This window comes from Apteryx mantelli, chromosome 8 (assembly GCF_036417845.1).
Source record: "Apteryx mantelli isolate bAptMan1 chromosome 8, bAptMan1.hap1, whole genome shotgun sequence".
Lineage (NCBI taxonomy): Eukaryota > Metazoa > Chordata > Aves > Apterygiformes > Apterygidae > Apteryx > Apteryx mantelli.
The window spans coordinates 42203139-42230464 of record NC_089985.1 but is presented as its reverse complement, the minus strand read 5'-3'; the positions used below and the strand labels follow the sequence as shown (position 1 = coordinate 42230464).

Genomic DNA, 27326 nt, shown 5'->3' with positions numbered 1-27326 from the left:
GTTCCCGCCTCAGCAGCGCTCCCGCCTCCCCTCAGCGCAGCTCGCGCCTCAGCGCCGTTGCCGCCTCCCCTAAGCGCCGCTCGCGCCCCCTGTCAGCGCAGCTCGCGCCTCCCCTCAGCGCCGTTCCCGCCTCCCCTCAGCGCCGCTCGCGCCCCCCGTCAGCGCCGTTCCCGCCTCCGCGCCCCTAGCACCGCCCCTCCGCGCCGCTCGCGCCCCCTGCCAGCGCTCTCGCGATGTCGAGGGCAGTCTCGCCGCACGCCGCTCCTCTCGCGGGAGCAGCCGGCCAAGATGGCGGCGGCGCCGGGCCGCTGAGCGGGCCCCCGCGGGCGGGCGGCGTGGCGCGGCGCGGCGAGGCGCGGCGCTCGTGGGTGCCGCGGGCTCGGGGCGTTTGAGGCGGGCGATGCCGGCGGCGCGGGACTCGCCGCCGCGGCTCTAAGCGCCTCGTCCCGGCGGCCGCGGCGAGCCTCCCCGACGCGGCCCCGCCGCCCGCGATGACCGGAGAGAAGCTGCGCTCGCTGCGCAGGGACCACAAGCCCAGCAAGGAGGACGGGGACCTGCTGGCGCCCGGCGAGGAGGAGGCGGCCGCCGCGCCCGGGGGCCTCTTCACCGGCGGGCGCGCGAGCGGCGGCAAGGGCGGCCGCGCCGGCGGCCACCGCATCTTCAGCAACCACCACCACCACCACCACCACCACCACCGGGCGCAGCTCAAGGGGGGGCCGGCGGGCGGCGGGACGGGCCCGGCCGCCGAGCCCGACAAGTGCCCGGCGCACTTCCCCGTGCACGAGTGCGTCTTCAAGGGCGACGTGCGGCGGCTCTCGGCCCTCATCCGCACGCAGGGCATCGGCCAGAAGGACAGCCACGGTGAGCGCCGCTCCCCTCCCCTCCCCTCCCTTCCCCTCCGCTCCCCTCCCCTCCCCGCGGCCTCGGTGCCGCTCGGCGGGATTGACCCCGAAAAGGGGGCGAGAAACGCGCTGGCTCCTGCTCGCTTCGGGGAAACTGTCCGAAAGACTCTTCCCCGTCGCGTGCTGGAGCCCCCGGTCGTCACCGGTTTCCTCTTCGCCTTGTACGGGTTCATTTTTCACCTCGTCCGTCACCTCCCGGAGAGTTTCCCCGGGCTTTCGTGCGGCACTTTGGGCTGTTTGGTTCTCTTGTTTCTCCTCAGCACGAGTTGCTGCGTCTTATTTTTTTTTCTTTTTTCTTTTTTTTTTAAACCTTTGTGTTTATCTTTCCTGAGGTTTGGCTAGTTAGCGGCGGGGAAAATCATGATGACGTCTCTCTGCAAAATAGCGTGACCCAGCCTCGCCTAGCCAAGATTTCTTGGAATTTTCGTAATATGAATGAGCATGTCAGTCATTTTTTTTAGTCACGTAAAGAGGAAGCTCTTCCGGCGTACCAAACGTTACTTCATGTCACTTCAAAGCGCTCGCCCTGTTTGTTTGTTTGTTTGCTTGTTTTCTGAATTGTCACCCGTTCGCTTTTGGAGATGACAGGGTTTAGGGGGCGCTCAGGATGGGTTCCCTGGCTGTTGGTGGGGTTATCTTTAGTTTTTACCCAGACTGGAAAAAAAAAAAATCTTTCTTAGATGCTTCTGGGATTTGAAAGAGCAAGTATCTTGTCATTTGTCCCTCTGCGAGGTTGCTTCAGACATGGAAGCAACAGTAACAGCGGTAGAAATGTGATCCTGATCTTACTTTATAACGTATAAATACTTTAAAACTTGCTAGGGCACTTAATACATTTAATTCAGGGAACATTCTATGTGTTTAAAAAATAAACTGGCCTGTCAAGTTACCTTAAAAGTTTCATTCGTGGTTAGTTTTTATCTATAAGTTTCCTGCCTTTCTCAAGAGTAGCGCAATCTGTTCCTGTTGGAGAACATAAGTTATATGGTATGTGGTATCTGGACCAGCTGTGCTTAAAGGGCGACGTTCTTCCTGATTAAGAGATCACTGTTCACTTTGTTTTACTTGTGTAAAACAAAAAGGAGTGTTAAGATAGAGCAATCCTTGGGATTGGTACAATAGGAGGAATAACATAACTTGGAATTATAAACCGTGTCCCTGATAATCACAGGCATTTTGAAACACAAACTAATGGATATAGTGTTAGAGTAACTTCTAGTTTCTCAGTTAAGATGGGCAGTAGTGTTTCTTACAGCTATTAGAATGTTTTTCTAAGTAGCGTATTCTCAATATAGCTGTAGATGTATTTATCATGTCATCTTCATTCGGGATGTTGCTGCAAAGACTGGTAGAATGAAAGCAACAGGCTCAGAAAGAAATTTTTCTTCTACCTCTTCTACTGATTTCTCCTCTCCACCCCTCCCAACTTCTCATCAAATAACTCATCATCATAAGCATAATATATTTACTTTTATGGCACTTCCTGACCCATCTTTGCTTTACTAGCATCTTTAACTTACCACAAATATTGATACCATGATTTATATGTATATGTGTATATATATGTGTGTGTGAGTGTGTGTGTGTGTGTGTGTATATATATATATATATATATATATATATATATGGGGACACACACACAAATTTTTCATATGAACACCTTTCTGCTTTCTCATTGCTGTTTAGAGTAGAAAAACTTTGGGGACTTCTGTCTCATTATCTTTCTCCAAATTTTTACTTGAAGTGTTGCTTTGCACTTAATTGTTTTCAAAAAATTCTTGATGTCTTGACGTATCAAAGGCCTGACCGCTATTGCCTTATTATTGCTTTCTGTCATCTTTCTGCCTGAATCCTTCTGTCACTTGTTTACATGTTTGAATTATGAGTTATTTGGGGTAGATAAATTCAGTTTATGATTATATTCAAAAATAAGACAGAAGAATCCTACTGCATGATAAGCAAGTGACTGAAGGGAAAGAACTCCTAGCAACAACTGTTGTTTGTAATTCAGTCCCATTTTTGTGCGAGTAAGTTCTAAAAAGCCAAGTCCTATAGAATATTGAACTCCTGGTGTTCTGATGAAACAAACAGTCGCTATGTTTGTAAATTTGAGTGCAGCTTGCCTAACTTACTGATGAGTAATGCTTTTTGAGCTCCATTTAGAGAGTAAGGTCAGTATCATTATTCCAAAAGAGATGAATTGCTTGTGAGAAACTTGTATGTGTATATATTAGCTATCTTTTATATTTTATTGCAGTAAAAATAAAAGTATAAGCATATATTAAAAATAACAGTATGCTATCATGTTCCCAAACAGGCAGATCTTTTTACTGAGTTACTCTCAGGAAACAGACTGAGCCTCCTTGTAGGTGTGCCAAAAATTTACCCATGCCTACATGTATAACTTTATTAGGCAAGTGCTCTACTTTGTACAAATGATTTTTGTTTACGTATCCTGGATGTACACCTGCATGATTTTAGGCACCGTTGTATCAGTACTGTCTTGGAATAAGGCCCTGTAGTTTACACAGCTTAAAATTGGGCAGGGAAATTATAAATGCTTATTTTCCAAAGGTGTCAATATCAAAGAAATTGTCTTCAGATACAAGGGATACATGAAATTGGTTTATATGATGAATCAAGCAGAGTTACTGTCGAAAGGGAAATCTCAGTGAGAATGAACTTGATTGCAACTATTCAAGTGTATGCACATTCATATTCTAGCTCAGTGTCTAAAAGTGATCATATCAAACATATTATCATGAAGATGATTAAGTTGTGTTGAAGTAATCAAAACTACATGTCAGCCACCTATTATAAAGGGCAATGTAAATAATTACTGCTCTCCTATGTAGGTAAACCACATAGTTGTATGTTTGCACCCTTCCGTCTCTTACCAGCAATTGTCTTGTATAAAGCTGCTTATTTTCATGCTATCTGAGGCTTGTTGTTGTGGCTTTTGCTGTAGATCGTTGAATACCTCAAGCTGTTAAAACTATCCATGCAACTGAAAGAAGTGAAACAGTCCTTTTCCACCCTCTTGCCTTTCCTGGCAGAAATGCTTAGTTGCCCTCTGAACTGGGTAGGAAAGATTGATTAGGGTTAAAGTTCACTATTTTTCTCCCCTCAGATTAATTTTAACCCTGAGCAGTTTCACAGTCTAATTCTAGAATTGTTCTATCTGCTGTTGATAGTAAATCTTCTAGAGAAGCCCCAGCTGTTCTTGCCATGAATAAGCAACTGAACATGGTTAGTATTTTAAGATCGATAGAACTCGAGGTTGTCGTGTGATCGAATTGCAGTGAGACAATTCCCTTTGAGTACAGTGGATACCGGTACTAATTAAATCGTGAGTCTGGGACTTCTACCACCATGTTTTGAGATCCCCAGCTCTCCCAAAGAAGTAGAAGCAAACCCATCCCGTTGTGCCTGCCAGATAGCCAGGCTTCTGAGAAGTATAGAAAGTCTTTGGCTGCTGCCCATTTCAGACCCTGATAAGTGCTGCTGCTGCTGAGTGATGAAGGCCGGCAGTTTTTGCTAGCTGGGAAACGGACGGCACTGGTCTCGTCTTCTCCGAGGCACTTGCCTTCTCTCGGTCTTCCTGGGCAGAGTGAAAGCTTGTCTCTGCTTAGGACTATGATGAGGTAAAGGAGGGTCTTTCTGCTTGAACAGCTCTTCCCTTTCCGCTGATGGAGGGGAAGAAGCTGAGGACTGTGTTGAGGTGCTCTACAAGCTGAGACTCTCATGGACCACCACTGCACCCCAATTTCTTCATTTTGTGACATATAATCATATACAGATTGGGCAGTTTATTTTAATAAATCAGGCTTAAATTTGCTGCTGATAAAACTCACTCTGTGTGGACCAAAGAGCATCAAGACCGCTGTGAATTTATCAGATTTCAGGAAAGCTGAGGTGATTAGTGATGGAACTGGGCAAAATCCTGTTCCACATTTGATTTTTGAATGTGCCAAAGCTAGTTATATCTCTCAGTTCTTGCTGAGGCTGTTATCCTGTGGGGAGGGGGTGCAGGAGGGACAGATCTGTTTGGCTGACAGGCCAAGATCAGCAAATATACTTGGGCACCTAACTTCCCAAGGAAGTACTTTGTGTAAGGTAGCACTGGAATTTTGATAAAATAAAAATGCATGAGAGATTAATGTGGTTCTTGCAAGATTTGGTTTACTGAATATATATTTCTAAGAATGATCCATCTGTGCCACCACGTTCCAGTCTTCTCTCTAAAGCAGCCATATACTGTTGTGTCTATGCTCCCCGAGTTTGGCTGTTCTGGGTAGCAGTTGTTTGAAGAGGAGTCACGATGGGCAGTGAAAAACAGGCTTCATTAGTCAGGTAGTTGGGAATGTTACACGGTTTCTTTCCAAGTTGCCTAATGTCTCTTTCCTATGTTTGCCTTACCTCTCTTTCTTCCCTCCCTTCCCTAAAGTCTTTTTCCTAACTTACCTGTTAGTGACTCCCCTCTCCCTTTGGTACATCAGCTTAAAAAGCCAGTGAGAAGGATGTTCCTTCTTGTTCTGGATTAGGGGGGAAATACCACCTCCTCCTCCTCCTCCACTGTCCCACCGGGAAGGGGAAATAGAGAGATGGTTAATGGAGCTGGAATTCTCACAATTTGCTGTTCCTGGGGTTGGTTTGGGGAGCAAGAGGTTTTCTGTCAATTTATGACCAAGTTTAAGCTTTGACTGCTTCTTACAGTTTAGGAGAATACAGTGTTGTTGTTGTTGTTTTTTCCCCTCCAATTACACTTTTCAACTTCCTTGTGTTTAATTTTTAAATTTTTTTCTTCTGTACTTTATTGTAATATCTGTTTTGTGTGCTCCTCCTCCCCTCCCCCTTGTCTGTTGTATCCCATTTTCCTATATAATTTTTTGAATTTCACACTTTTTGGTGTGTAGATGATTTTAGCGTGAAAGAGATCTCTGGAGGTAGTCTGGTCCAGCCTCCTGCTCAAAGCAGAGATAACATCGAAGTTAGATCAGGTTGCTCACAACCTTTTCCAGAGGAGTTTTGAAATGATGTGTTGTTACACAACTGATTTATCAGTTCCCATTTATCAGCTGAATGAAATTGGTCAAAGTTCTCAGGAAAATAATCAAGTGTCTGGTTGGCTTTCATTTTGTTGTTTTTTGCCAGTATGCCAAGCTGTCATAGGTACTGGAGCTGTCTGCCTCCAGACTGGAAAGACATCTGTTTTATTTGGTGTTTGAAAGGTGTTATTTTTATTTATTTATTTTAAGGCTTATTAATTTAAGAGAAAACATAGCATCTAGTGATTTTTATTTGTTTTTTTTTTCCTGTTAAAGTGCCTGATTAGATGAGCTAAATATTTACCCGTCTTGCATAATCTCAATTCTCTGAGTATATGTTTTGGCTCGTTCTCAAGTTTGTTCCTCAATAACATCATTACTTTAGTGACTTAACAAAGAAGAATGGTTGCATCCAATATTCTAAATTATGCTTTGGCTTGGAGATGTTACAAAATCTCTTAACAGAAAATTTGAGGTTAGCTTAGTTAGAGTGTGCATAATGAATGAGGATGTAACTGAGATGTTGCTAGTGACCTACAAGAAGAATAATTAGTACTATGTTTTGAATAACTAATTAAAAAGCACTCAGGAACTCTGCCTTTGACTGCTGGCCTATCTTCATCAGAGATTTCGTGATACTATACTATAACAGTAATAACTTTGTATAACAGAATCGATGAATGTTTAGGACTGTATCTTTTAGATTTGTAGTGAAATGACATCATCCTTTGCATGTAGCAATACTCATTGCTAAAGTGATACTGTAAAATACCCCTAAAATCCAGTATATTTATTATAATTTCAAAAGAAACTTGGTTACCACCAATTTTTCTGCTAACTTCACTGAGAAAGTGTTTAAACATATAAATACAGAGTTACATTGTTAAATGGAAGAACTTTGCATCCATAAGCTACATAAGTGTGTCAGAATTCTAGTAGCATTAATTCAGAAAAAACAACTCTAACTTATGGTTCATATTTAAGAGCAGAACTACAAAATACGTCATATGCATAGCCAGGAAAACAGCAACGTGTTTATAATTTCTGTTAATAATCTTGGATGCTTTTTTTGGAAACATGGCATTAGAAAAACTAAAAGACTTTTTTGTAGCGAAGGTTGGACTGTTATTTCGTAACCTGTCCAATGCTGTCCTAGTAAAAATTTTGTACTGAATCTTTGAAAAATTAATAAAATATGCTCTTAAAATTTTAATCAGAGTCATATCTTTGAGTAGCTGTTACCCTAGATCTGTCATTCTTTATAAAATATCAGACTTTTCAGACCATAAAGTAGAGGTTTGTGTTATCACTTTCTTGAAAATATAACTGGACCTCTTTCTTTAGCTGCAATAAGTTCAAGATACAAATATACAAGCTTTGTCCATGAAATGTGCTTCAGATGTATCTATCTTAAAAAGTACAATCTGAAGACTGTACGTAGGACTTCTTTAAGAAACATAACTCATATTTTAGTGTGTGCCTTTTTCAGGTCACAGTAATTGACTTTTCTTAATACATGAGATTTGAGCTGTGTGTGCAAATTCCTGAAGGAATTGCAATGATTTCTGTTACACTGAATCTAATATTTTTTTTATTTATTTTTTTTATTTTAGGAAACACTCCTTTACATCTTGCTGTGATGTTGGGGCACAAAGGTTGGTAAACCCATCAATTTTATTTGTTTTTAAATTATCCTGAAGATTTAGGGGAGAGAGGAAAAAAGATTTTTCCAGTTTTGCTGAATGTGATCTTGTGTTTCAAAGTAGTTCAAAGTTGAAGAGGTTTTCTGAGAAGAAGAGGCTGCACAGATTTAGAAGAGAAAAGTCTGAGAAGAAATCAGGGCTATTTCATAGGGTAAAATCAAGGAGTCAGACAGTAAATCGGGTAGGGTGGAAAGACTTAATTCTAGGAAAAGAGTTTTAACAGTTGGGCTCCTTTATAAGCCTAGAACAAGAACAGTGGGTGGATGCAGCTTCTCTCTTTTTACAGAGCTAGAAGGAAACTGAGGAACATGGAAGATCATAGAAGACTGAGAATCAAGAAACACAGCCCTAAGCAGTGGAGGCAAGCATATGCATGCCTGCTTCCTCTTTGGTGTCCAAACAGCTGAAGTGGAGGGATGTACTCAGTATGTGTAGGCAGGGGACTTGGTCCAGGCAGACCTCTATTGTAATCTGCAATTAATGCATGGTACGGAAGACTTATTAATTCCTATTGTGTGATGATACCCTTTTCCACCTTCAGCACTTTTTTGGTTGTTAGTGTTATCATGCTTGTTGCTGAACTGCTCAGTAGAGGTCTTGAGCAACCCCTCTTGCTTTTTTTCAGTGGTGTGAATCAGCATAATATTCTCCAGTATAAAGACACTCAGCGTGAGTGGAAATTTAATTGCTCACCTGCTTTTTCACTGTCTTTAGTTCACTTGGTTCAAATTCCTGACCCACTGCCTAGCTGTTCCTTGATGTTTCAAGACTCACTGCTCTAGAGGCGCATAGGACAGCCTACTGGTCTGTGCTGCCTGTCAGTTCATGATGGCTCTCACCTTTCCAGCTATCCTTTGGGGACTTTTTTATAGTAGAATTTCAAGGTGCAGGATTGAAATTTCAATTTCTAACACTTCTCAAGACTGGGAAGAGACTTAAAGTGTGATTATTCAGTTTCCATGACAGAAGAAGTCCCCCCTCCCCCCATGGAAACAAGAAAAAGAATACTTTGCTTCCGTTAAGTCATGTGAGTCCTACACCTGGTACATCTCACTACTCAATAACAGAGCTATTGTTAACTGAAACACCTGGCTGATTTTGGTGAGGGAAATGCAGGAAATGCAAGGAGAAGTTGTCTTAGGACATTTTGGTAATAGCTTTGAAGTGATCCAAGATAATTGAGAGTAACAATGGGGAACAGTTTTGAAGGAAAAAGAAGGAGAGGTGGCTATCCAGAGGGAGAGTCACTAGAGCTTGCTGGGATGTGCTGATATTGGTCTAATCTGTGACACTTCTTAAACAACACAAAACAGAAAAGACCTGCAGAAATTCTTTGAGACAGTGATGAAGAAAATGTTTTACAAGTGCCTGTTAGCATTCACATATCGCAGTTGCTCTCCAAATTGTGAGAAATGGTGCTTTTTTAGAACTGCTGTTTTCCAGTCAGTGTACTAGGCTAGAGGCTTAGGACAACAGAAGAAACCAGAGGCAGGAGCCTTGCTTAAATTTGTCAGCCTCAAATAAGGCATTTTTCTCTGCAGGAGAGTTAGCAGTTACAAAGCTAAAATCTATACGTATTCAAGCAATGATGATTGCAGTCATGTATGTGATTTCTTATGTATTATGCCTTATTACACTGTTTGTTTCAAGCCTTGGCTTGTCTCAGGGTCATTAGTTAATGTTTACAAGCCTTGCACTGTTGATATAGCAAGGTTTGTGGGCTGTTTCGTTTCGTTTTGTTTTATTAAAACGTGATTAGCTGTCCTGAAGGGGCATTTTCCACATAACATGGTATGATGCTGTTGTAGTTAGAAATACAGATAACCAATTTTGATCAAAGATGCTTCTTCTAATAACACTGGTGCTTTAATTCAGTACAGTTGAATACATACTCTAAGTCTGTTTTAAATTTTGGTCGGTTGTTTTCTGTTTCAGCTCTAGGATAAAAAGCCCACTCCATCCACTGCTGACAATTCCTCACCTGTAGTTTCACAACAACGGGTGGAGCCTGCAGACTGCTAGAGACTGCTGATGACTTTGAGCACTCTGCAAGGGCTCTGTCAGCATTTTGATCTTCACTTGTTAATACTATATTTTAATTACAAACGTGCATTTTCAGACTGTATATGGCTAACAAGTTTTTAAACAAATAGAAGAAAAACTTCAGAACCTCTAATTAAACCACTGCAATACCAATTTCTTGTTGAGCTCTGCAGTAGCTTTGTTCTACAATTTAGTAGCTCCCTTTAGTTGCACTGAGATATGAATTCATGGGTTAATACGCAAAAAAGTTGCATGAAAGATGGGACTGGGTGACATTTGAGTAGATTACTTAGTCCATTTGTGTTCAAGACAGCTGTACCTAAACTAGTTATTTAAAATTTCATTGTAAATATGAAAATCATGAAGTGAAGGCAAATCTGATCAGTTTGTTCCAGTGTCAGCTGTCCTTACAGTTAAGTTTTCCTTAGCATTGTTACAGTTAAACTTTCCTTAGCATCAGGCCTAAATTGATCATGATTTAAACATAAACTCTTACTACTAATTCTGTGCATTATGGACATTAAGGACAATTTATTCAGTTCTACTTTCCAGCATCTTTTCATATACTTGAATATGGTTTGTGGACTTGAATACTGTCCTTGAGTTTAGTATAGCAAAGAGAGGAGAAAAAATTCTTCTGGACGCGTATCTTAGATTTCCGTTTGCAGTTCACTTCTTGACTTCTTTGCATATGGTCGGTCATCCTATATGCAAAACCCTAAATCATTTAGGATGTTTGTGGTAATCCTGTTCAAGCCTAGCTTGAGTAGGGCAGGGCTATTTGCATATGACACCAAGCATAATACTTGTTTTTTTAATTTAAATTTTGATTGCTATTTAGTCTGTGATCCACCAAGAACCCCAGGTTCTTTTCTGCCTTATTAGTCTATCCCATTGATAGACTAAATAAAATTGATAGACATTGATCCCAAAGATCAGATTTTTTTTTTTCCCCCCTCTTTCTGGGGTGATGCATTTTGATTGTTCAACTGTATATAGCAACATTATAGACAGTCTTTTACCAAGTGAAATATAGAGTGAATTTACATCCTGTTTAACTAAAAATGTAATCTGGCTAGCAAATGCAAGCTCATTTGCCTGTTCAGTTTAGAACGTTGTTATTGTGCTAGGCAGTATCTAAGCAGCCATAAAAATACCTTTGTATGATTTCTGGCAAAGTAGTTAAGGCTTTTGTTTATTTACTGCTGAAGATAGCATGTTCACTGCTGAAGTATTCCTTCCTTTTCCAAACACTGTGCTTAGCACTGACTCATGATTGTTGCATCTTGAATGACTGGTGCGGTTTCCTGTAACACCTACAGTAGGAGAAAAAATCCAGGAAGTTCCTCTATAATTCCTGCCCATCCTATTCATAACAAGACATTTGTTCAGGCTACAGCTCCAGCTTGATAGTGCTGTGCCATTTGGAGATGGGACAGACTGATTTTAATGACACATGGTGAGGAAACTACTTAGAAACTAAAGAACTGTTTAAAGCAAGGACAGCGTATTCAAAACATGAAAGCACATAAAGATTTCTTCTCCTCTTAATTTTAAGCTCTATTTGTCGTTCCATCATCTTCTTTCACCTTTCCTTTAGAGAAGCAAATTGAACTTGCTCGGTTTTGCTGAGATGCTGACATGGTTTATAGCACAGTGTGTGCACGCTAAGTGGCAGGGGTAGCACTGATACATGCAGTTACTGATGCTGCTGACCAAAGGTGTAAGTTTGCAATGCACTACATCTGTATCGATGGAGCACAGGCCCACCAGTGGTACGCTGTGTTATCCATGCTCCAGATATCCGTGTTGTTAGTCCTAGCTAGAGCAACTGTAGCATGTTGTGCAGCATATTATGCGCATACTCTGAGACACTCTTAGGTTGAAATACGCTTAATTTTTTGCCCTACTTCAGACGTGTGATGTTGCCATGAGATGTTCTAGCATGTGGGGATGTACTTGAGTTTGTGTTACTGTGACAGCTTCCCCCCCTCCCCCCATTAGCCAGTGTTCTCAAAAGTTACATAGAGGTGTAGATTTCAGATAAGTTTCTAGCAAACTGGACATTTACAGGGGAAAGGAGAAAGACTGCACAACTTTCGTGTGTGGAAGACCATTAAGTGTGTCCTGATTCAGGGCTTTGTGCATGATGTCGAGAGAACTGATGTAACTTTTAAAATGTTATTACACGTGTGTGTGTGTGTGAGCGCATACCCACATGCATGCAAATATGCCTTTATAAAAAGCAAAATATAGAAACCAGAAGGGTGGTACTTCTGTATGTATGTAAGTGATGGTTGGTCACTTAGGTATGTCCTTAATGCCAATATTGAACAGGAAAGTGCTACAGATACTTTATAAATATTTTATTTTTTTGTGTGAGGTTTGGGATTAAGAATCCAGATGTTGTGTTTTAATAGTCTGTTAATGTATTGATTATCTACTGCTTTTTCTTCATTGAAAAAATTATCATTTTCTTTATTATGAATGATATTACTATAAAAAAATGTTGTTTACTGTAACTAAATATTACTATTTACTCTGTTACAGAATGTGCCCACTTGCTTTTAGCCCATAATGCTCCAGTAAAGGTGAAAAATGCTCAGGGATGGAGCCCTCTTGCAGAAGCCATCAGCTATGGAGACAGACAAATGAGTAAGAATCTCAGCTTCTCGATTAATCAAAAAGGATGTCTCGTGCAGATTAGGAAAACAAAGTCTTTCAAAAAAAATTTTTTTAATATATATAATACATCCATTTTAGTTGTTTGAAGAGTTTATTTTGACCAGTAGAATTTTTTTTATATCTAGATATGATATGACAAGCTCTACTCATGTCAGTTTCCTAATTTGGATAGGAAAGAAATTGCGTTAAGATAAATAATGTTAAATAGAGTTAAGATTATGCTTGTAAATTATTGTAAAAGCTATAAATGATCATTCTGTATTTAAAAGTAGAGTTACAAGGTGGAAATGGATTTTAGCTGTATGGAATCATCTAATTGGAGCAACTCCATGTATAGTAGTCATATGTATGACATTTGATGTAACGATTGGCAATGGGATGTTGCTTTTATGTTACATCTCAGCAGGCCGGCAGATAAATATAATGATTCAAGTGAATTACTTATCCACTGCAGATATGAAGTAGTAAAGGGAAAAATTATTCTACTTCTACTTATTAGCGGATGGTGATAGTATTTGGTTTTACCATGTCCTGTAGCAGAAAACTTATCATCTGGGTTTATAATATATTAACGTACTAGTTTCTAATGTACTGGCAATGTTCTACAAGTGAGCTCCTCACTGCTGAAGAATCGTCTCAGTGGGAGTAAATGCTACCCAGTCCCTAGCTCATGTTCAGTAATACATGTGTGTATGTAAATGTTCGCTAATTTGTGTGTGAAGAGATATCTTGACGTGTGTATATGTGTGTATATATATGTATATATATACACACACACACACATATATATATGCATGCTTTTCTTCCTGCTGGGATCCTAGTGGTTTATGTATAATTATTATAACTTGAAGTGAATTTCTCTAAAGACTGGAATGTTACATTTGCATATGTTTTTCAATTTTTGTAAAGATTTGTAAAGTAGTGATACTATCCTGAAGTTAACAAACGAATAGGATATTCTTATCTCACAGTTAATGTCTGTTTAGTTACAGCACTCCTAAGAAAGCTTAAGCAGCAGTCCAGGGAAAGTGTTGAAGAAAAGCGACCTCGATTATTAAAAGCCCTGAAAGAGGTAGGTTGTGTTGACAAAAACAGATTGTGGTGGAAAATAATTGCTTATGGTCACTTAGTATGGATGCTCTAGAAAAACTCTAAAAAAAGTTTTTCTAACTTGCTTTTACAGACCTTTTTGCTCTTAGTAGCGGTTTTAACTTACAATGTCCATTTTAAGAGGTCACAGACTTGTATGTATTTTTAAGATAATGCTTCCTCCTCAATTTCTAGAAATTCGGATAGATGGTAGGGTATACTTAAGACAGACCTGTTAGTCATCTTTGCAATCTAGAAGTTAAAGAACATGTTTTTAATCTGTACTTATTTCTTTAGGATTTCTAAGGCTTCCTTAAATCTTTTGTTTTGGTGTATGATTTGCTGATTTTGTTTATCGCTATCATGAATGACACCTTTTTTTAATGCTTTGTAATGAAAGAGATTTTTAATTAAGTTCTCCATCTACATGCAGCAGCCAGTTCTTCCTGAGCACAGTAAAACATTCCTCAGTGTAGGGAAACTAAGAAGAAAAAGTCAGTTTGCTCAGTTGAAAGACTGCGGTAATGTGCTAAAACTGTGGTTATAAAACACAGGTGTTTGTATTTCCCTTTAGATGAGGTGCGCTTCTCCTTCCTACGCAAGTGGTAAAAATATGAATGGGTTTGTAGAAAACAAACCGCTGATGTTAAGTTAATTAAACCATGTATCTGAAAACTTGAGCTTGGTTTTGTCTGTAATAAGCTCTACCACCTTTCCCACATTTTTCATCGATCCAAGAAAAAACCCTGCTGTCTGGTCTAGCAGTGAAAAATGTTTTCAGTTTTTCTGTGAGAGCAAACAGTTAGGGACTTTAACTCAGCCTTACTAGAACTGCTGCGCTGTTTCTTGTTCCTGCTGGTTCAAGACCTGGCTTATAGTTATGCTATTTTTTTTGCCCTTACATAGAGTGGAAGCATGTGGCTACCTCAGTGTATTATGAGCATTTGCTGATTTTATTCAAGTTATCCCTTACTTTGCTTTTGATTCTTGTACAATTTAAAGGAGTTGGCTGTCACATGTTTATAAAAATAGAGGAATTTTTGTATAAGTACGTAAGCATCTTTCCAGAAAATAAATTGAAATTTGTATATGTTAATAATAGTAGCCGAAACTTGATTCTCATTAAAGTCAGAACATATAATTCCGTGTGATTGGATGTGATCAATTGAAGCAAACTAAGAGCTCAATAGATCTGTTTAAATTGATATCATTTGTTTACAATCCATAGCTTAATATTTGTGTCAATTATTATTTCAAGCAAAAGATCATTAAAAATGGATGCTTCAAATGACTGACATAATTTCTTCATTGTTAATTCTACTGTATATAAAGCCTCAGAAATGTTTAATTTCAGTATTGTTCAAGTACTAACACCAGAAAAAGAAGAAAGTTTTCATTGTTGTATCTGTTTTAATTTTGATTAGTTTGTCAAAATTTCTGCCTTTCAGCAAAGTTTACAGTTGTCATTTTGACTAGAAAGTATGCTAAAACAGTCTTGTTTTCATCTCAGCTAGGTGACTTCTATCTAGAGCTTCACTGGGATTTTCAAAGTTGGGGTAAGAAACTGCATATTCCCTTTCATAGAGATAATATAATTGGTCTTCAACATTTGTTCTCTCAGGCTTCATTTTTTTTCTAGTTTGCACAATGTAAAATCTACAATTCCATTCTCAAGGTATAAGTTATAAAGAAAGGACAGACAACTTTTTCTCTGAATTATTTTTGGTTACTCATTTTTGGATCTGAATATTGTAATGTAACCTAATGACGTAGTGGGTTGTGGGAACAAGCTGTTGCTTACTTTAAAAATTGATTATTATAAAAGTAAAATATTAAAAAGTTTCTGTGTGGTCATTTGGTGTCACTATAGAGCAGTGGTTTGAGTAATTTAGCTGAACTTCTTATGATGTTTAACTTCTTGAAGTTCAACCTGGACTCTGAGAACTTGGCTTTCAGTTAAGTGCAACCATTTAGTATGTACTTCAAACCTTAGCTTCATGTTAATATGGGGTTTATATGACAGTATAACTGATATCGTTAACGATCTAGTCAAATGCATTAAGTATTTTTTGAGTTTCCACCTCCTCCCATCTGTAGAAGAAAAATCTAAGCAAATTAGCAGAAATTTGTTAACAATGGTCAGTGTATCTGAATAACTTCAAAATGTCTTACTGATATTTTCTATTACTGTTTGAACTGAAGTTGGTAATTTTATATTCTTTTATGTTAGTGTAGTCTAATTACTTGGTGCAATACGTGCCTCTTCCAGTATTCAGAGGAGGAATGAGCAGCTGAGCTGTAACCAAATGTTGAGCAGATATGGAACACCTCATTTTCTTAGGTGGTCTACAGTGCACTGCACGTTTAATGAGTGGACTTTTTCACAGAAGAGTCAGTATGGGAAAGAAAAAGAGTGGGGATAGGCATGGAATAAAACGTGGCTTAGTGATGATACCACAACCTGACTTGCAGAGTATTATGATGGCAGTTAGACACTGCACAGAAAAGTGCCAGAAGCAAAACCAAGTCTTAAGGTCCTCTTCTCCAGCAGTCTCACTGTACAGTAGAGCACACCTCTCTTAACATGGCTTAGTTTTTTTATATAGTCTCATTTCTTGAAGAAAAAGATGGGCATTTGCCTTTTGTGCTGATTATTGGTCCTTTAGGCTAATTGCATTTTACAGATGGTTTCACTTATTTGTAGTGCTATTTGAAGAAAAGTGTTGAAATGCCATAATGTTGAGTTGGTTTTATTGCTATAAAATAAATGGTGCTTTTTAAAATGAGGACAGCTGGAGTCTCATATATTCAGCTCATGATACTGTACTGACTCACAGTACCACTGGTGGTTTAATGTTTGCTTAAGGTTTTAAGCTTAGTGCATTGGATTTTTTTTCTGATTTTGAGTATTTGATATAGTCATAATTATAGCTAGGCTTTCAGTCAGTATAATATCAAATCATAGGATTAAAACTTCAAGCAGCTGAAACATGACTTACTGGAAGTTACAAATGATGTAGCTGTGGCTGAGGACATTTAAAGTTCTGTCCTGATGCTGAAGGTGGTCTGTACAGTCCCAAATCAGTTTTGCAGTTACTGAATAGAAAAAAATGGTGTTCTTCCATTGCATTTGTATTGAGATTATGATAGAAAATGGATATGTTGTATTTCTGTTAAAATGCATCAAGATGCAAACTGAGTAGTTTTAATAGAAATACTTTCCAAAAGAACCTCTTGGTATTTTAACGTTCAAATTATATTATTTCTCCCCCTACATCTAGTGCCTTTACTTTCCCGAATTCTGCCTTCTGATGCATGTAAAATACACAAGCAAGGTATAAATATCAGGTAAGTACTGATTTACGGTGTGTGATATCTAAAGTCATAAATAACTGCATGTTGTGAGAACACTGGATTTGAGTGTGCTCGAATGTGTTGTTATATAGGTGCTAAGAGAAAGGAAGTGTTTGAACCACCCTTAGCTTTTTTGTGTATTGGTCAAAAGTTCTCATTCTTCTCATATAATAGAACTTTGTTGGAAATGACTGAGATCGCACTCCAGAAACTAACCCCTAAAACAAGTTTTGAACTTTTTCAGTCTAACAGAAACTAATATAATTTCTTTTTTTAACGCTTAGTTTTTACAGTGTCTATGGCAGTGAATAAAACCCATAAGAAGGACTTTCAGTTAAGGAGGACTTCTAAATGAAATCTTTCATCAAAAAAGGTTTATCATGATAAAATAGTATTATTTATTGGAAACACTGAAAAATCTTCTTAAAAGGAAATATGCTTTGGCACAGTGTGCATTAAATTGCCTCTATATTGGTATCAAATGGCAGAGCTGATCAATTAGCTGAGTTAGTTTTGTAAATAGAATGCCTTTGAAATATTTAAGAACTTCTAGAATTGGTATATACCTACTTACCTATTGGGATGTTCTTTTCCTTCCATATCTGCTGAAGTTAGTTATATTGGTTAGTAAATAAGCATATGAACTGACTTAAGAAAACCATGGTAGATGATGCAGACACTCGACAGAACAGTATGATTAAAACTCGTCTTTATCAGTTTGAATTTAACTTTATTTCCTGAGTCACTTAAAATATAGAGCATAAGTATTTATGCCATATATGGCTGTATCTACCAAACATGATAATGATTAACTGATAAAAGCAAATTTGATTATATTTGTAATGGAAGAATTTCAAATAAACAAGCTTTCTGTATGTTGTGGCAAAATATTGCTGCTCCAAACTCTGTAGTTTAAAAAAAAAAAATATATATATATATATATATATATATATATATAGTTTCACTTTTTAATATGCCCTAATCCTGTGATATTCACAAACTCAGAGTGTTTCCAGCACTTTTTCCAAGCTCAGCTCTTTAACTAGTTCAGATGGGATTTTTTTGGATTCAAGTCTCTTTTCTATTTAGGTTCCAAAATTAAAAAATTCAAGATCATTATTGAGTAGAAACTTCTGTTCCTATTAAAGCTTTTAGCATAGAAATGTGAACTGACTTTTTAGGTCAGATCTTAGCCTGAGATCTCTTCTCCTCCCCTCCCCCCCCCCTTTATTTTTTTTTCCTTTCTTCTGTCTTCTCATTTTTGGGTACGTTGCTTGTACAGCTGGGAGTTATATGACTGACTGGAAATAGCTACAGATTCTTTCTTGAATTTAAAGACCAATATATGATGAGTACTAAGCAATAACTGCTTAGAGCTGAAGTGGTCACTAAAATCAGGTTCTTTAACTGTCTTTCTTGAAAAAGTAAATACGCTAGCAATAATGCACATGAATTGCTGGGGAGATCTTTGTCCTCTTCTAATTCTTAAGGCCAGTTGAAGTGTTTCTTTTTGTTGCTGAGGAAAAAATAGAAACAGTCTAACTAAAATGCATCAAATCAAAATTCAGTCTTTTTCTTAGTCCTCTTCATAATTTGGGTCACATCTTAACATTGTTACTCAAATCATTGGCGACTTCTTGTGGAATAGGATGCTGATCACATGGAGTAGTTACATTTCTCAGTAGGTAGCTCATGCTGGTTGTATAAATTCTGTCACCTCCTTATGCTGGCAGTTTTGAAATAAAGTAAATGTTTATGTAAAAGTTTTGAAATAAAAGTAAAAACTTTGTGTTCAAAAAACTTTCCTTTTTTAGTTCTACTGTATATACATTATGGAGGAAAAGATTTAAATTTTCCTATGAACAAAGCATAAAAATAACTTGGAATTAATTTATAATGGTAGACATACATTCACACGTAATGTGAAACCTATCAGTTGTTAATACCAGTTTATTTCTGCATCTAGACTTCCTTTATGGAACATTCTATGAAAACTTAGAGCTTAATATGTTTGATTATGGCAAAAATGCTTCTACATGCAACTGGAACTCATTAGTGTTTTTTAATGTTTATGGGTAACTATTTTTAAAGTATTGGTCTTTTTTCACAGGCTGGACACAACTCTCATAGACTTTACCGACATGAAGTGCCAACGAGGGGATTTAAGCTTCATTTTTAACGGTGATGCAGCACCCTCTGAATCTTTTGTAGTTTTAGACAATGAACAAAAAGTTTACCAGCGAATACATCATGAGGTAAGGAGCTGCATGAATATAGGATGTGAAATACCTCAAGATTTTTATGCCCATTAGAAGTCTGATGAATTAATTTATTAAGCAAAACGTGCCCCAGAAAAATCTAACTTCAAAGAACTGCAAACCAAAGAATTTTTTGTGTAGCTGATATAACTTAAGGTCTATTAGTGACATAAAATTTTCTTACCAAAAGAGTGCTTTTTGAATACAGTTATCTAATTTAAAAAAAGCTAAAAATGCAGAGCTATTAGAAAATATTATATCATTTTGAGTAAACAAATATATTTTAAATTATGAAGCGTGCTATTTTTAATCTTTCCAGTGGACTTAATTCAGGTGTCGTCAGGTAGGTTTTCAAACCTGGTAGCCACTGTTTTGCACCTGTTTAATCACTCTGTGTTTAGTTAACAATACAAGGGGCATGAATCATTGGACACCTTGTGTTTAGACAAATTCTTTTAAATATAGCTCTATCTGCTAATCGCTCAAGTATATGGATCTTGGCCTATTTAAGGAGTGTGGCTGCTGAACTTCTGGATAAATCACACTTAGATGCTTTATTTACAATAATATTTAAGATGGAACTATTTGGTAATGATTTGGACAGAGCTTTTATAAATCTGGTTAAAAATTCAGGAAATACTAATTCTGGTAACACTTTCAAAGGAAAAGTTTTTTGTTTTTTTTTAAGAAGAAATATTAAATTCTATTCTGTATTTGGGAATTTTTCTCTAGGAATCAGAGATGGAAACAGAAGAGGAGGTTGACATTTTGATGAGCAGTGATATTTACTCAGCAACATTATCAACCAAATCAATTACCTTCACACGTGCCCAAACGGGATGGCTTTTTCGAGAAGACAAAACAGTAAGCTGGAAAGAAATTTCATATGCTGACACTACTGGAGTCAGAATAGTTCAGAGAGCGTTATGGTAGTGTGGTTGGGAAGAAATAAGGAGGAAAAACAATAAGGTATTCATTTCCCAGGTTGGGTGGGAAAATCGCTGCCTCCCTGCCCTGTTGTCACTACTTTTATCATATACATTCTGTGTGATCATAGTATGTTTTACTGGGCTGCCTTCATAAGAAAATGGTAGCTTGGAAAGAGCTCACAAAAAGTAGCTGCTGGGGGAAATGAGTAGATTGTACTGAAAATGACTTCATTCTAGGATAATGTAGCCTATACACACACACACACACACACACACACACATATATATATATATATATATATACACACACACACATTCTAAGATGTACAGTGAGGATTATGTAAGCTTTTACATCAGTGAAATGAAGGAAAAAGCACAAAAAGGTGTTCTGGGAACGGTATCCTTTGAAGCTGAGTAGTCAGTGCTTTCTTTCTGTTTGAGATATATGTTCTCAGCTGTGAAAAAACTGAGAAATATCTACCTACGCATCTCCTTTAGGTAGGAAAATGCTATCTTGGGATTAGCTCTGCAGGGGTTTTGTTTTCATCTGGGTCCAACATGTAGTGCCATTCATCACATTTTTTTCTGCTAAGCTAATGTTTTAGAATGTTTTCCTTTTAAGAAATATGAAATCCATGTTCTGTATATGTAAAATATAGCATGTGTAAATTATCATTTAACACAACTTGCTGTTGAAGAGCTTTGTAGTTAGATTTCCCTTGGCCACTCAAACGAATTCTTGAATAGTCTCTTCTGAGTTAGATATTTCATGTGAATGGAAATTTTATTCCTGGTGAAATTTTTGTTTGTGCTGTATTTAAATTATTGGGAGTGTACACTGATATTGCACTGAAGTGTAATTATTTATATGTATATATATATGAATTCATATACATATATATGAATTACAAAGGCCTTATTTTGTCTTTGTCATTTATTAATGTCAAGTTTCTTTCTTGCAGGAAAGAGTAGGAAACTTTCTGGCAGATTTCTACCTGGTTAATGGACTTGTATTAGAATCAAGGAAAAGAAGAGAACATCTCAGTGAGGAAGATATTCTTCGAAATAAAGCTATCATGGAGAGTCTGAGTAAAGGTGGCAACTTAATGGAACAAAATTTTGAGGTATATTTGAGTCATTCTTTACCGCATGCCGATTTTTGCATGGGAGAATAAACTTTCACACTAGTCATTCAGCAAAATTAATAGGTCATATTTTTGCTCTATTGTCTTAACTTTAAAATAATAGATATAACCTATGAATGTAATCAGTGTGATCTGTTCATGTATTAGCCAGATTAGTGCACACACTGAGGAATTTCTTTGATTATTTTGAATATTTCAGTCTTAACTATGGCTCTTAGCAAAAGAAGATGTTTTTAGCTGCAGCAAATGAATTAAATTTCTCTTAGACAAAATGTTTATGATTTAGAATGCCCTTCTGGTTCCTTTCTCAATCATGTTTTCCTTATGATTCTTTAGAACGCTCTAAGCCTGTGGCTGTCGTCATGAAATTGGAAACCATTCAGAATGAGCCAGACATCATCTAGGAACATGTATACAGCCTTTTAAAAATGATTAATTTATTTCTATATTAGTTTGTGCTTTTCTACTTGTCATTCAGATAGTTGAATTAAGTGATGCATTAAAACAGCCAGCTTCTGTGTAAAATATTGTTTGAGGCCTAATATCTAAATGGAGAGCAGGAAAGAAGGAACAGGAGATGGAGAAGCCTAGTGAAGTACCAGTTGCACACTGAGCAGACTACATTGCTGCTCTTCATAGAATTAAACTACAGTTTTATCTTTTGAATGGTAAAATTTTGGAAGAAGATAAGAAAAGGTAAATAGTCAAGACTTTTTTTTCTTAACAGCCTGTGAGACGGCAGTCACTTACTCCACCATCACCCAATACAATTACATGGGAAGAGTATATATCTGCTGAAAATGGAAAGTAAGTGTTTTTGATTTGACATGACCTTCTGTAGACAGCTTTAGATTATTAATATATGTTTCAGTCTCATCTAGTTTGTGTGTGCTTTTTGTTTATGGTTTTCTGGGGACAGAGGAACATTGTTTTTGATCTCTTAAATGTTTTACATTCTCTAGTAGACTGGTTGGGAAACTGACACCTGTATAAGTAGATAGTATTATTGCAGCAATTGATGATACAAATATCAGATGGGCATCTACCTGATACCTGTAGCTTGAAATTTAAACATTTTGAAAAGATTCACATCTATTTAAGCTGGCATTTTTTTAATTAAGGAAGATTTTCTGTCAAACTCATCGCTGTAATTCATTAATCTTTACTTGTGATAGTAATAAATGATTCAATTCACCATGTTTAAAATGAAGATAAAAGCGTATGATTTGATGATCCTCTAGTCATGTCCAAAAATGAATGCTTCTGGAATATAATGCCATATATAACTGCTAATGTTAGCCAAATCTTTGCAAGATACTCCCCCCCAGCTGTGTAACTAGGTAGTGAACAGGTATAGTTAAAATTCATTTACCATTCCTTCATTTGTAGAAGATTCAAGCAATGGAGTTTATTTCTAGGACTGGATGCTGCCTAGCTATTGAATTTAGAAGGATCCAAAAGTATACTGAGTGCATCACGGAAACAGCAATGATAAAAGTCCTTTCTTCACAGAGGTTATAGATTATCCTGTAGTCAGATGTTACCGGCGAAGATGATGATATCACAGTACAGGCTTACCAAAAAGGCACATGCATATCGTTGGTTTTTTGTTTTGTTTGTTTTAACTCATTTTTTGTGTATTTTTTGTGTATTTGAGACAGTAGAATAAGTATTCAAACAGAATATATAGATTATGCTTGAACAGCTATTAGTATTGGGACAAAAATATGCGAGTATATTAGATTTTGCTATGTTTAGTATTCTAATTAACTGAAGGCAGTTCAGTGGGATGTCTGGATTTCTAGCTAATATAAATCAGACGAGGAAAAGATCTGTTACCTTATGTCTTATCCTCTCCTATTACAGAATTGTTTCCTGTCCTGTGTTTTTCAATGTTGTCTTCTAGTGACAGTAGAATAACTTTCCTGCTTTCTCTGAGATTGTTTCATAGTCTAGGCTGAGTGCAAGGTTAACTTTCTTCTAGTTCAGCTTGATGCTTTGTTCACTTGTAATATAGTGTATATATACTATCACCTATATATACTATGTTAATTCACTTCTGATACCACCCGAAATCTATTCCTAGGTAATTATCATGTCTCTTTGTAGTGTTATTAATATAGCATTCACGTGGAGTTATTTTGAATATTTTTGTCTTTTCCTTAATTAATTTTGTCTTGTCTCCAGGTTTACCAGAACTCATAGTAATCTAAATTGCAGTGGCTACCATTTCCTCTGTTACCATACATAGCTTTTGTTTAAAGCTATTTCCTTAACTGTAGGAGTTCTTTACTGACTTTTTTCAGACCTAATTCTTTCTTCCTTCCTTTAAAACCAAGGTTCTGCTGACTTTATTTTTCTCTTTCCCCTTCCCACCCCCCTTCAAAGAGCTCCTCATCTGGGTAGAGAGCTGGTCTGCAAAGAAAGCAAGAAAACCTTTAAAGCCACGATAGCTATGAGCCAGGAATTTCCCTTGGGAATTGAATCGTAAGTTAAAATTTTGTCTGGAAATGTTGTTTGTATGTAGGAAATGTATTAATGTGTTTATGAACTGCACGGTTCTTCATATCTTCAGATGTGGGACTTTGGCAGTTCAAAAATGTGAATGAAGTTGTGTTGTAGAGAAAGAAACCGTTAAAATTGGAGACTTCAGTGCTGATGTGCCTGTTACTGCAAGACCCAAGTATTAATCTTACTTGATTAGACCAGAGGTTTGGCCAGGTTTATCATTAGCTTCTCATGATACTAATGTACTTGATCCTACAGGATACTAAAACATCTTTGCCCACAACAAGTATTAGCACACGATTATGTTCTCTAAACCAAGACAAAACCACATGTCAGGTTCTTTTTACACGGGAAGGAGGTTTGGAGAAGTGAGTGTGATACTGTGTCCTCCTGCTTCTTGTGAAACATGAGGACAATAAACAAATGCCTTCATGTTATTTGTATGTATGTAATAAAGCATTACAGATCACTAGGAAGCAAATGTGATGATGCTGATACTGAAGCTCTAAGAATATATATTAAAGTGATGTAATTTTTCAACTATCTCTTTATTGCCTAGCTCTTTGGGTCATTTTCATCTTCTCTGAAGGAAAAAGTAAGCTTGTGAAACAAGAATTTGTAATGGAATCCATTCTCTTTTTAGATTATTGAATGTTTTAGAAGTAATTGCACCCTTCAAGCACTTTAACAAACTTAGAGAATTTGTTCAAATGAAGCTTCCACCAGGCTTTCCTGTAAAATTAGGTAAGGTGACTCCTACAACTTTAGTGATTTTGTATTTCCAGAATGTGTGTGCATATAATATGTTTTAAAATTCTGTTAAGTTTTAGAAAAGAACTGTCTCTCCTTAACATGAGTGTGTTGCTGTGGATTTCAGGAGAACGTAGCTACATTACTGGAAGTAATCTTAGGTTTGAAAAAGGAAATCTGTATCTGAAAGGAGAATGCAGTCCCAGCCATGAAGAGTTCTTTAATTTACATTTTCCTAGTGCTAGGATCTTGTTCTAAGAATAACATAGACACATTGAAGTATACGTGCGTTAAAGGATGATCTTAGTCTTGAGTAAAGGATTTTGTAGGGTTTTTCATATGAGTATTTCTTTTTCCCTCAAGGATCAGTGGTGATATATTACTCACTTACAAGCAAATGAGAAACTAAACCATTACCCTTGCTAACAAATAGAAATGTATAAAATATTTTATTCATGGATATAGATGATTACAATATAAACTACCAAAATGTAAGAGTCCCTTTTCTAAATGTTAGAGGTTTTCTTGCATAGCAGCAGGAGAATTTTTCATGTTTGTTCTGTTTAAGCTTGAACATTCTGAACAGACTAAATTCTACCTCCTATTACATTGGCACAGCTGTCTTTTTGCATTTGAGGTTTGAATTTTTGCTTAGCTTGTTAAGTTAGTTCATGGGTAAGCCAATTTTAATGAGGACAATTCTTAAACCTTCAACGTGAATTTAAAATGAAAAAGTATATATTTTAAAGCAAACATCAAAAAAGCTCAACTCTGCATGTGAGTTTGCTCAGCTGAAACCTAAAAATGGCAAGATTATTTTATCTCATGGTATCTTCAGGGCAATTTCCTCTGAGCAGACTAATCTGCATGTTCACAGCACCTTGAATTTGTTGTTCATCCAAGCCAAAACTCTACATTGTCTTTTGTTTCCATGTTATTAATCTGCATAAAGAAAGGAAAGTCACTGAATTAGTTATATTAATGTTTTTGAATGGTGTATTGAGTTGTCTACTGTTTCCCCACTCAGGCTGTTTGAACATATTCTGCAATAACTTTCTTTAAAGCACATCCTTGGTTTTTTTAGGCTTTGAATTGCTATTGTATGAAATATCAAAGAAGTTTCTATGTATTAGCAAATCTGAAGTGACATGACATTAAATAACAACTGCTAATTGTTGGTGAGCTTGTATTTCTTTGCTCTTCATTGTACCATTTTGCTTCATACCTAGATATTCCTGTATTTCCCACCATCACAGCCACTGTGACTTTTCAGGAGTTTCGTTATGATGAATTTGATGAATCTATCTTCACTATTCCTGATGACTACAAGGAGGACCCCAGCCGTTTTCCTGATCTCTAATTAAACTGGAAGGTTAATGGTGAATAACAATACCAGCGTACCACAGTGAAAGCAAATGGATGCAAATAGGCCACAGATATAAGTATAGAAGTGGGTCATAAAGGAAGGGATAAACTTAAAATAATAACCCAGAAGAAAAGGGAACATGCATCGAATGACTGATATACTGATATTCACTATAATGGACATCTAATCTAGTTCCTGATTTACAGCAAGTCTCCTGATGTGTCGTTCACACTTTTATACATCCAGTACTGCAAGCGTGGTAGTCTGACACCTCAGTGACCCTAAGAATATTTAACAGCTGTGAGGACTATCATTCGTTTTTAAATTTTTTACATTTTTTCTTGGTGATACAGAAAGCACTCTTGGACCATTAGCATAAAAATTGAAATGTCTTAGCTGGATATTAATCCTTTAAAACATCCCACCATACTTAAGATGACCATATTATATTCTTTCATGCTTTGTTTTCATGAATTGTAAACTATGTATCATTATGTATAGTTCAGTAATTTGAATGTTAGTTGAACATATATTAGAAGGAATGCGTTTTCTGTAGATGAATGAACCAAATGGTAACCATTAAACAGTTGCATTTTCATATTGCAATACACATCAGAAATAGCATTCACTCTGCAGGGAATAAGATACCACCTTAGCACCTTAGTGCAATCCATTGTGGTGCTATCCGTGTCTCTCTGAACTGTTGATTTCTTCACTGAGCTCTTTGTTAATCTTCCTTTCATTGGCTCTGCAAGTAACTATTTTTTTCTTTTCTTTTCTTTTCTTTTTTATCATACTGGCTTAAAAAGTCCTTGCTGTGTCCATGATGTGGTGTTGATTAGCATGCTTGGAGGCTCATTAGCTAGAATTCGTCACTTTTTTTTTTCCCTTCCTTTTCTCATACTCATTTAGGAGACTTGCTCCATAATGGCTAAACATCAACTAGGTTATCTTGTTTTTATGTCCAGTAGCCACTGGAATACATGGGATGCATATGAAGAGCTACCAGAACAATAAGCTCAAGTGTTAAGTCTTCTTACACAAAAAAGTTTCTCTTGAAGTTAGTTTAATTGTAGTGCACATTGAATAGAGCTCACACTGGAAGATTTTATTTACAGATGCTTAGTATGTTTCCAAATTAATTTTCTTCTTCCTAATATTTTTGATAGGTAAGGAGTTACAGTACTCTGGTTTCTTGAGCTTATTCTCATTCCAAGTGGTTCCAGTCTCCTAATTTGACAATAATCCAGCTTTCTGGTTTGTTAGAAAGAATTTGTGCAAAAGGCTAATGGTGCTATTTGTTTGTATTAAGAAATTTAGATTAAAGTGCTGTGGTGTAACTGTACAAAAATGTAAATATTTTCAAAATTATATTCTTTGTGCACTGTAGTTAAAACTTTTTCTGGAAATCAATAGAGTTATGTTTGAAACTTTATTATAAAGAGTACCATCAATGCTTAGTAAAGGTAACCAACCTGACTAACCATGCAGATGATAAATGGCGATAGCTTATCACAAGGCAATAAAAGCTGATTTGTCAGGCACA

At 37.2% G+C, this 27326-nt stretch overlaps 1 protein-coding gene across 1 annotated transcript; it reads left to right on the top strand.

Annotated features, from left to right (window-relative positions):
• Positions 1-394: 394 nt before the first annotated feature.
• Positions 395-27326, top strand: ANKRD13C (ankyrin repeat domain 13C). Its single transcript, XM_067301399.1, has 13 exons — positions 395-861; positions 7564-7605; positions 12247-12351; positions 13368-13453; positions 14981-15026; positions 16752-16818; positions 18935-19079; positions 19815-19946; positions 20974-21135; positions 21884-21963; positions 23545-23643; positions 24308-24408; positions 25644-27326. Exons 1-13 carry the CDS (start codon positions 492-494, stop codon positions 25772-25774), a joined length of 1566 nt encoding a protein of 521 aa, XP_067157500.1. The 5' UTR covers positions 395-491; the 3' UTR covers positions 25775-27326.

Excerpts from the sequence above, each read along its gene's own strand:
- ANKRD13C (XM_067301399.1), top strand. The coding sequence starts at position 492 with ATGACCGGAGAGAAGCTGCGCTCGCTGCGCAGGGACCACAAGCCCAGC. Across the intron at positions 862-7,563 it reads CGGCCAGAAGGACAGCCACG|GAAACACTCCTTTACATCTT; the intron begins GTGAGCGCCGCT and ends TTTTTATTTTAG. Across the intron at positions 13,454-14,980 it reads TATTAAAAGCCCTGAAAGAG|CTAGGTGACTTCTATCTAGA; the intron begins GTAGGTTGTGTT and ends TTTTCATCTCAG.